The 9,606-nt window shown below is 31.7% G+C and overlaps 2 protein-coding genes across 2 annotated transcripts in view; one reads left to right on the plus strand and one right to left on the minus strand.

Annotated features, from left to right (window-relative positions):
- Positions 1-4,995, minus strand: part of Hpr1 (THO complex 1-like protein Hpr1) — a 5,647-nt gene extending 652 nt beyond the window's left edge. The window contains exons 1-8 of the mRNA XM_013316419.1: positions 4,792-4,995; positions 4,040-4,717; positions 3,459-3,721; positions 2,913-3,085; positions 2,702-2,828; positions 2,346-2,431; positions 1,799-1,959; positions 1,136-1,231 (exon numbers count right to left, since the gene is read on the minus strand). Of these exons, the coding sequence (XP_013171873.1) occupies positions 1,136-1,231; positions 1,799-1,959; positions 2,346-2,431; positions 2,702-2,828; positions 2,913-3,085; positions 3,459-3,721; positions 4,040-4,717; positions 4,792-4,836 (1,629 nt within the window). The 5' untranslated portion in view covers positions 4,837-4,995. The remainder of the gene's footprint in view (positions 1-1,135; positions 1,232-1,798; positions 1,960-2,345; positions 2,432-2,701; positions 2,829-2,912; positions 3,086-3,458; positions 3,722-4,039; positions 4,718-4,791) is intronic.
- A 376-nt stretch (positions 4,996-5,371) lies between these two features.
- LOC106121500 (uncharacterized) lies at positions 5,372-7,305 on the plus strand. The gene is made up of 3 exons (XM_013317193.1): positions 5,372-5,574; positions 6,246-6,435; positions 7,082-7,305. The coding sequence occupies exons 1-3, from the start codon at positions 5,558-5,560 to the stop codon at positions 7,235-7,237; spliced, it is 363 nt and encodes a 120-aa protein (XP_013172647.1). The 5' UTR covers positions 5,372-5,557; the 3' UTR covers positions 7,238-7,305.
- The last annotated feature ends 2,301 nt before the right edge of the window (positions 7,306-9,606 follow it).

The raw sequence follows: 9,606 nt of genomic DNA on the forward strand, positions 1-9,606 counted from the left end.
TACCGGTACAAGTTTAACAAACATGAGTAATAAACAAATTACATGCCAATAGCATCGCTTTATCTCCTTCATTTTTGTTTGAAATAGAAAAGTACTTTAACGGTCAAACTCATTAGTCCAAGGCAATAACAAAAAGTACCTAATAACTACGGCGATAGAATTTAATTACATGTGCTTCGATATTAAAATTAAAAAGTTTAAATATCAAAAAAAAAATAGTGGCTTGGGATTTGAACCGCCGACCTTACGTACAAACGGCGGCGAACGGTAAGGCCACGAGACCAAACTAGCATATATGATGACAAACTTAAATTTGATGTTGGTTTTATCTACCTAATATCTGTCATCCGCATCGAACACTTTTAGTAAATTTTGAAAAATGGTTTGATGCAAAGTGTCAAATGAATGTAACAGAAGTAGTTTATTCCAAATTGTATCACAAGTATATAGAGATAGAGTTCAATTTTGTCAAATGTACCGATATTTTTGCGCACCTTGACTGCTTCGTTACTTATGACGCTGTGGCTGCTACGATATTTATGAGCATCTTGCATGTACTCATATATTTGACGCTGTGTATGTACCGATGTTTTTGAGCAGGGTGAATGTATCTATTATTTTGAATACTTTTGTTGTACCGATATAATTGATTACTTTTGATGTACCTATATATTTGCATATCTTATCTGTGACGATCTATATGACGCTGACTGTACATTTGAGAGAGATAACGCTATACAAAGCTGAACAACAAATGGACTGGCTATGAGATGTGGTATTTTGTGCCAATTTGATTATCGCCATTTCTGCGCAGTTTCTAGCAGTGGTGTGAATTCGAACTAATCATATAGATAGAATTAACTACGTAAAAAAAAAGCGGGGCTAAAAAAATGCATTCGTCGCAAAGCGATTCCATAACGAATTTTAAAAATATATAAAACTGACAGTTAGTCTCGATAAGTCACGTGATTGTCACGCTTCAGTTCCATACATTTTTGAAATACGTTATGGAAACGCTTCGGAGCGAATGCACTTTGTCTAGCCCTAGAACGAAACAAAAGCTATCAATTCTAAGCAATAGTCTTATAGAAATGAGTGACAAAGCTGAAATAATTTTTCGATGTGAATATCATACCTGTTTGACAGCTTTATCATTGTGATTTGTGTTTGTGTCGCCATTAGCGTTAGCGGCCGCTGCATTGGCGGCAGAATCTCGCGCTACACGTTTCACCTGAATAAAGAGTTTTATGCTTATTAAATCATATTAATTATCTTGCAAATACAGCCGAACCTGGACAAACGAAAGTGTAGTAATTTTATACATTTTCTGGACTTCATTTTCACATCTAGAAGTATGCTATAATAAAAATAAATTAACAAAAAAATTACCATAAATAATGTAAAACAGAATATCGTAAATTTCTCGGATAGACTGTCATAGCTATAAAGTATGTACAGTCGAAAATAAACCAAAAACCTTTATTAGCGAGAATCTTGGATAAGGTCAGACTTTTATAAGCAAGTAAAATGTCGTGGTCCCTTATTCTCGCTTATCTACGTTCTACTGTATTTATAATTATTTAGCCTACACTTTCTTATGTTTATCTATATCACACTAGTTGTCGATGGCGACTTCGTTCATGGAATGAAAAAAAAAAGAAATTCTCACCTTTTAAACCTTCCGTAGACTTCCATGAACATTTCAAGACCAAGATAAGATAAATCTGATCAGCCGTTCTCGAGTTTTAGCGAGACTAACGAACAGCAACTGATTTTTATATATATAGATTAGACTCACCATATCATCTAGGTAATCTGGCAATCGTCCTATAGGGTTGTTGGTGTGCACAAAGAAGTGCGGCGAGCGACGCGCCAGCAGCCGCAGTGCGCGCCACCCCCACCCCCCACTGGTAGTACGACGCGCACCCCCCGCACCACCCTCAGATAACATGTACGACTCTAAACACATAGTAAACATAAAAAATGCAAATAAGCAATTGCTTCATCATGTTGGTGGAACAGATCTGAGGAACACAAACCCCCTAAAAATTATTGGGGGGGGGGGGGTTTGAGATCATCATACAATTTTCTTTTGAGTTCCAATGTAACAATAGAAAGTTGATATAAATAAATGTAATTTATCTTGAGAACTTATTAAGAAATCAGTCTGTACGGAATTAAAAAAAAAATATTGGTCGCTAACTTTATAAATGGACTATCCAACAAAAAAGAATTTTCAAATCGGACCAGTAGTTTGTGAGATTCGCCCGTTAAGGACTTAAGGAATCTGAAAGATCAAAACCTCGATTATTTAATATTAGAAAGCACATATTAATACCACATACCTAATGAAGGCATAAAATCTCTTTCCTTGGTCCGACATGCCACTAAATTATCCGGACACAGATTCCATAATTTTGTAAGTTCATTACTGGAAAAAATAATTAGACAATAAACAATGAATGCATGTCTGCAAACTTTTTAGACTATAAACTTATTTTATTACAAACTAGGTGAAGAACGCGACTTCGTCCGCGCGGAATTAAAGATAAAACTTTGTTATAGGAGCCTATGTGTTCTTCCAGACTATAATCTACATGTATGCAAAATTTCAGAGGCCCATGCAGTAGTTCTGGAGATATGTTCTAACAAACATCCATCCATCCAAACATTTGCATTTATAAATTAGTAAGATACATACTTGCCCATGTAGAATTTATCTTGATTTCTATATTCATTAATTATATCACCAACTGGTCTTCTCCTTTTTCTTGTCTTTTTAACTTCATCAGAGTCAACTGAAACCGGAGCTTTTGGCTTTTGAAATTCTAAAAAAAAACATAATAATTCATTAATTGTATATAAAAACTAAAGAACTGCAACAAAAAAATAATAATCTTAGTATTTTTTACCTGGACAGCCATCATTCTTCCAACTGTTCCAATACTCTTCTCTGTGTAATATACATTTGACACATTCAGCAAACTTCTTCCCGTCTGGTGGTGTCTCTCCTAGCAAACGGTAGATCAAGGCTGTTGTCTCCTTGATCCAATCTACTTGTACCGATTTTAATTCTTGAGCTTCCCTGCAATTGAATACAAAGACATTACAAGATAAGTACCGCAAAGACAAGAATAAAAACCAATTTCCACTTAGAGATTAGCAAATGAGTTTTTAAATTTTAAATAGGACTAATGTTATTTTGTATGTCTTGCAGTTGCACCAGTGGAAATAAGACCGACAACTATGTACAAATGATGAGTATATGCTGCCGCCTTCTTAGTGGAAATAGGCACTAAGAAATATAGAATAAAAAGTATCTCTCTTGTTCATAAGTTAAAAGTTGATTATTGTTAATTGTTATCAACCACCACAAAGATCGACCTGCTATTGGTGACCGATAAAAAAATAAAAAAAAAACACAAATAGAATTTCAGAGTATTCAAAGTCTTACTTACATTTTAAATTTCACAGCAGATGTTAAATATTGAAACAATATCAAAAATTGTATGAGTACACATCTCCTGAAATTAGAATCGGACAATTGTAATTCAAGGAGTTTCTGATTTGTTAAAAACTTTGCAAAGTAGTGCTGCTCTTTATTTGATTCTTGCATTTCAACATCCGAGTTGACTGCCTTTAGTCTGTTTAGTTTAGACTTTTGTAATTCCACAGCCTCAAGTTTGTATGATGAGAAAGCTGCTAAAACACTACCTGAATGCTGAAAAGAATAAATACTGAGTTGTTAAACAAAAACTACAGAGCTTATCTGACTCTACATCTTTGGTTTGCTTAATCTTCAAAGTAATGAAGGTTGGATAGCCAACAAATCATTATTACCACTCCTCCTGATGAAGGCTCGAAACTAGTCTGTGCCGCCACCGGACAAATATATGTGAGTGTTTAGCCGTTTTTACATCAGTTTAGTGTAATGTCTCACAAAAGTTTGAATAAATCATTATTTGTAATAAAAACAATAATCTATAGAGGTGATTAAATATTATAGCTTAATATGGTAGAAAATAATTATGTAACTTACAGCAACAAAAGTCTTCCACTGAATCTTATTGTAACATGTATTAGGATTTCTGAAGAAGTCTTGGAGACTCCAAAAACGACAATACAAGCTGTAATCTATAGTCAGTTTAGAATTATCTTCATCTACTACCATTTCTTCATCTAAAGCATCTTTTAATGTGCTTGAATTATCACCTCCAAATTCTGTGACATTCTCCAAGTTAAACTCCGATACTATGTTCAGACCAGATCTCTCCGAAAACGGAAAGAACTTAGCTAAAAACAATAATATCCTTCCACAAAAAACAGTGTTTTGAGAACGTGATAACCGCCGTAACAAGTCGTTGCACATCCTGAGTAAATTATTTTTGCAAGCAACAAAGAACAATTCTTCTTTCCATATGTTAACTCCTTTTTCTACATACTCAAACAACTTCTCACATTTATTTAAAGTTAAAGCATCGAAAATATCGCCTAATAGGACAACAGGCATGGTAGGAGTTACCATGTGCCTTCTACAGGATTCTATGCAAAAAGAAACGTAGCTTTCTAGGGTGTCAGGGTTCTCGATTAGAAGCTCTAAAAGTTTATCCCGAAATGCTTGATCCATTGCCGCTTTTCTGTCAACTTCATTTGTATTTTTAGAGAAGGAATCTAAGAGATCAATGTTGTTTGTTGAAAATGCTTTGGATAATATATCCTGAAAAATAAGAGGAAATTATCAAACAATAAGTATTTGAAAATAGTTTATATATCTGTAGGTTAGAAAATTACCTTGTACTTTAACCGAAGTTCCTCGAACCCTAACTTATCAGACATGATTTCGTTATATGTATTTCATTAATGTGGACAGACAATGTTACGATCACTCACTCTCTTACTTGAGTTTAATTATGTTTATTTTCAATTTAATAAACCGATATTTTTATCAAACTGCAAACTAAAACACAGAGTAAACAGATACACCGATGTGTTTACAGTTTACCATACATTCCAATACATTCCTGCGATGAATCGTGTAAGCAATTTTATTTTAGTACAGAACAAAGACTAAGTTCTATTATGCACATGTTTTTGTATTTTTTATGATGATGATTATATATGATGATAATTTTGGCTAGTCAAATTAAAATTTAAATATAATTTTAAAGTAAATGTTAATTTTTTATAACTAGCAACTTTTTTTTAATTTCTGCATCTACATTTACATTATATTTTTTAACGCATCCATTGGTTACATTTATTGAAGAAACTGCAACAAGCATCAGCTATTGGTTTATTTTCAACAAGAATTTCCCAACAGCCAATAGAGAAAACGCGCGCAAAGGCAGCTGTCTATTGTTGACATATGTATAACTATTAATTATATGATGTTGTCGTGTCTTCTGTGTAGCGTCCCGTCTATTTATCTTTCTTTATAAAAACTAGTTTTAGGTCAAATCCTCTTAGATATAAGTGTAAATTACGAGTTATTAGTAATTAAAATAAAATAATTAAAGTACAAGGTTAAGAGGCAGCAGAGGTGATTTCAAATTCTAACATGGATAGAAATATGAGGTAAGGTTTATTGTCCTTTCGCTTACCATGTCACACTTTCACATCTAATACAGATTTTGAAAACAAACAGAAGGCAATTGCTTTGTTTTATATGTTGTCCACGTGTCATTAATTTTTATTCAGATAACCGTTAAAACATTTTTCTTAACTTGACACGTTATCGAGCGTCATTGTAATCACTTTTGTATTTTGTCTAGTTAGCAAGTATTGCGCATGCATTTTTGATTATTATTTCACTGTGTAACTTCCTTATTCGATTTGATTGCTTTATAATAACTGATTCTAGTGTCGTTTAGATCATATTTATCGATATTTTTATCTCCCGCACTTTTTCCTGTGGAAAGAAATTAGCATTCATATTCCGCGTTGCGTTTTACTTTTGAATATTGTTGACATGAAATTAGGAGGAAAAATAAAATAAAATTTTAAAGATTATACCAACAAATAATAAATGTGTGTAAAGTTGTTGTCAATAGTACATACAATCTTTCATACATTTTTATGCTATTTAACATTTATTTTTAAATATTTTACAAAGATTTGAGGTCTTAAAGCAAACTGTTTTTTTTTTCTAAATTCAGATTATGCAATCATCTTTAACAGGGTTTATATCTACTATAAAATATAATGAAAGTTAACATGTTGTTCTTATTATAGTAATAAAATTCCAGATCAAGTTATGTGAACAGCGGGCCAAGATCTTTGCCGCACATGGGCGGAGGCAAAAGACAGAATATCAATGGACACAATGGAGCGCGTCTCAGTCCCCCAGCACAGATGCCTCCTGGACAATTACACAATAATAATAATAACAATCAACATGATGATCTCATAAATTATATCTATGATTCTTGGAATAAGGTATGGTCTATATTGTCTGTGAACTATCATTGTTGTGGTTAAACTAAGATTTACTGACTCAGATATCTATTACGGTTATATTCCATTCATATAAGATTTAATTTTTTTTATCCTATTCTCATTGTATTTGTCACCATCCAATTGTCAATGCCATTTGTTAATATTCAGCCAAAGTATAAAAAAAAATTGTTGAAAAAATGACTTTATATTTTTATTTATATGTTAAATCGGTACAGTCAGTCGAGCTTAACTTCAATTAACTGACAAATTTGTTCACTGACAAGTTCAAGTCTAACCTAAGTTAAGGGGGAATAGGTCATGGCTGGCCCAGTGTGGATTGGTTAAATCGCATCTTTGAATTTTTATGCAGATTATGTGCATGTTGTATTACAATGTTTTCCTTTACTGTAGAATTTTGGATAAATGTACCCTTGGGTAATATTTTTCAAATATCTTGGTAGCCCAAGGTCATCAGCACACTGCAGTGTCCTACCCCGCATTCCTCTCTTGCTACACTTAACATTGTTCCAAGCAGCAACTCACTAGAAGATAAGAGCCATTAAGATATTTGAAATGACTTATACAAATCATATCAAGTGCTTTAATTTAATTTGTCATTAAATCATGTTGAACAATAAATTTTCAGGTGACACGTGAACTAGAGCGAGGCAATGAAGACGCTAGGTACTACCAAGAGGTGCTGGCGCCACGACAACTGGCTAACTTCAGACCATTCAACTTGGAGGAGTGGTGGGGCAGACGGCTCGTGCAGACAATAAATCGCAACAAGCATCGCTCCTAGTTAGCGACTGAATCATATGAAATACTATCTCATTGCAACATTATTTAAGGTATGAAAAATGTAAGAACTCAAGATATGACAGTGTAATGATTGTCCCAAAATATAACAACCAACTGAATATTTAATTTATCTAGTAATTTTTTCTTTAGTAATAATAATTATAAAATAAATCTTTATTTAAAAAAAAATTATTAAATGACAAATAAAAAAAAAATTATAATTTTTTTACTTTAAATCTAACGTATAGATTTGTGAAGCCATTTTGGAAGAGATTTTACGAAGAAATTATTATAATTTACAAAACAGTGCTTTGAATCTGTTCGCTACGGCTTTAACATCATACTGTATATCTTGAGTGGTGAAATTTTTAAATTGTTATATGTACAACATTTATATACTAAGAAAGTTGAAATATGTAATCATTAAAATATAAGTAGAAATTATATATGAAGATTTTTTCTAAAATTAGATCGTAACAATAGTTTTTTAATAAACTGTGCAATTCTACAGCCATACTTGTATTGAAACATGTTTTTATCTGAGAGACAGAAAAGGACGAAATGTTTTTATACAAGTATTTCGGCAATGGAAACCCACAGTAAGATGTTGATAGAATAGAAGGGACGATAAGTCAATTAATATCACATCTTTAGATTTAAATAATATATACCAAAACTTTTTTGAATTATATCATAAGTATGTTAAAGATGTTGCAATGAGATATGCATAAGACATTAAATGATCATTTAGCTGTCCCTTAGTGTAGATAATTTATACTCAATCTCCGCTAATGGACCTAATTGATCCTTTATTGGCTTTTAATGTAGTTTTTAGTGTGATAATTTTATGACATCTCTGAAAATCAATGCTCCCGTACTTTGTATTATGGTACAAACAACAAGACAGACAACATTTACAAATATATTAATAAATCGATGTCGAAATAAGTGGCATTTAAAATAATTTTGAAAGATATAAAAGCAATAATAATTAAATTTTTAACATTTAATAGAATATTTTTGAATATATAAGTAAAAATAGTAGCCTTTCTAACTCAATAGTTTATATTCTGTAAAAAAAGGTTCAAAAAAGTGATTTTTGAGTAGAAAATAGATTCACACAAAGATATTTTACTAAGTAGGCATTGTATAAAGTTAGTCTGAATTTCTATTATTATAAAAAGTAAGATAATGTTTTAATGAGTAGTATCAGCTAGTGTTTTGCGTTTAATCATGACTCGATTTTATATTTTATCGTAAGTAGAGATGACCGATGTTGTATATATCGATAATTTCATTTCCAGACCTAAATCACACAATTTGATTCGTATTAGCATTTCATTAATGTGACTATAGAATTTAAACATTTATTGCAGACTTAATACATAAAAATAATAGCATTTTACGTGTTTAAAACTAAAAAAAAACTATGTTTTTTATGTTCTGACGTAACAAAAGTATCGATATATTACGATGTTATCTATTATAAGTCAAAGATATTAAAAGTAACTACAGTGAATTTGTAATATTGTTATAATGAATCATTTCGAGTAAAAATACTTTGGTTTATAATATCGATAGTTTTTCGATCATCGAACATCTCTAAAACGTATAGATCGCTTCGAAAACCTGTGATCGTTCCTTTGAATGTGTAAAAAACTATAAGCGTTAATTTTCACTGTCGTCGTCTCTTTCATTTAACTTAAATAAAACAAAGAAAGGGATATTTTTTGTGTTACGGCAGTGAAAATTGTCTAAGAGAACGACATTCCATACAAACATGTACTTAGCATTTGGAACGAATGTAAATAATGTTGAAAGACGCAGCTTGCGTTGGCGTAGTTGGATTTTAATAAGAAATTTTTACAACAATAATTATTTCCTTGAAGTAAATAAATATTTAAGATTTTTTGGTTTGTTTTTTTTTACACCTAACCTTAAAAACTACAAGATAATTCAAGTCTTTATCTGTCTTATAAAGAAGAAAACGTAATCAGCTCAATATTATGTCTTACGCTTCAATGACAAGAATTATAGATGCAAGGGAGCTCTGAAAGTCATCATCAATGTAAAAAATAGTGAGACGAGTTACTAGTTTTTCACTAAATTAGAATTTTATTATATTAAATACACTGTTCGTGTTTTGTGATATACACTATGTCACTCCGGGGACGAGAATTCGAATGACACCTCTCAAAATCGGTTCAGTTGTTTAAGCTCAAGGTCATCGCAAAGGAACAAACCTTCATAAAAACACTACCATCTTTATCAGTCGGGATATAGTATATTGTGCAGTTATTTTCAATCGCTTTACTTAACGTAGTTTTTTTTTAATGTTTCGAGTATATAGTTTATTTTGCAAGGATAATG

The sequence above is a fragment of the Papilio xuthus genome, unplaced genomic scaffold (assembly GCF_000836235.2).
Source record: "Papilio xuthus unplaced genomic scaffold, Pxut_1.1 DF826945.1, whole genome shotgun sequence".
Lineage (NCBI taxonomy): Eukaryota > Metazoa > Arthropoda > Insecta > Lepidoptera > Papilionidae > Papilio > Papilio xuthus.

Coding starts and splice junctions, on each gene's coding strand:
- LOC106121500 (XM_013317193.1), top strand. Junction 6,436..7,081: donor TCTATGATTCTTGGAATAAG/GTATGGTCTATA, acceptor ATAAATTTTCAG/GTGACACGTGAACTAGAGCG.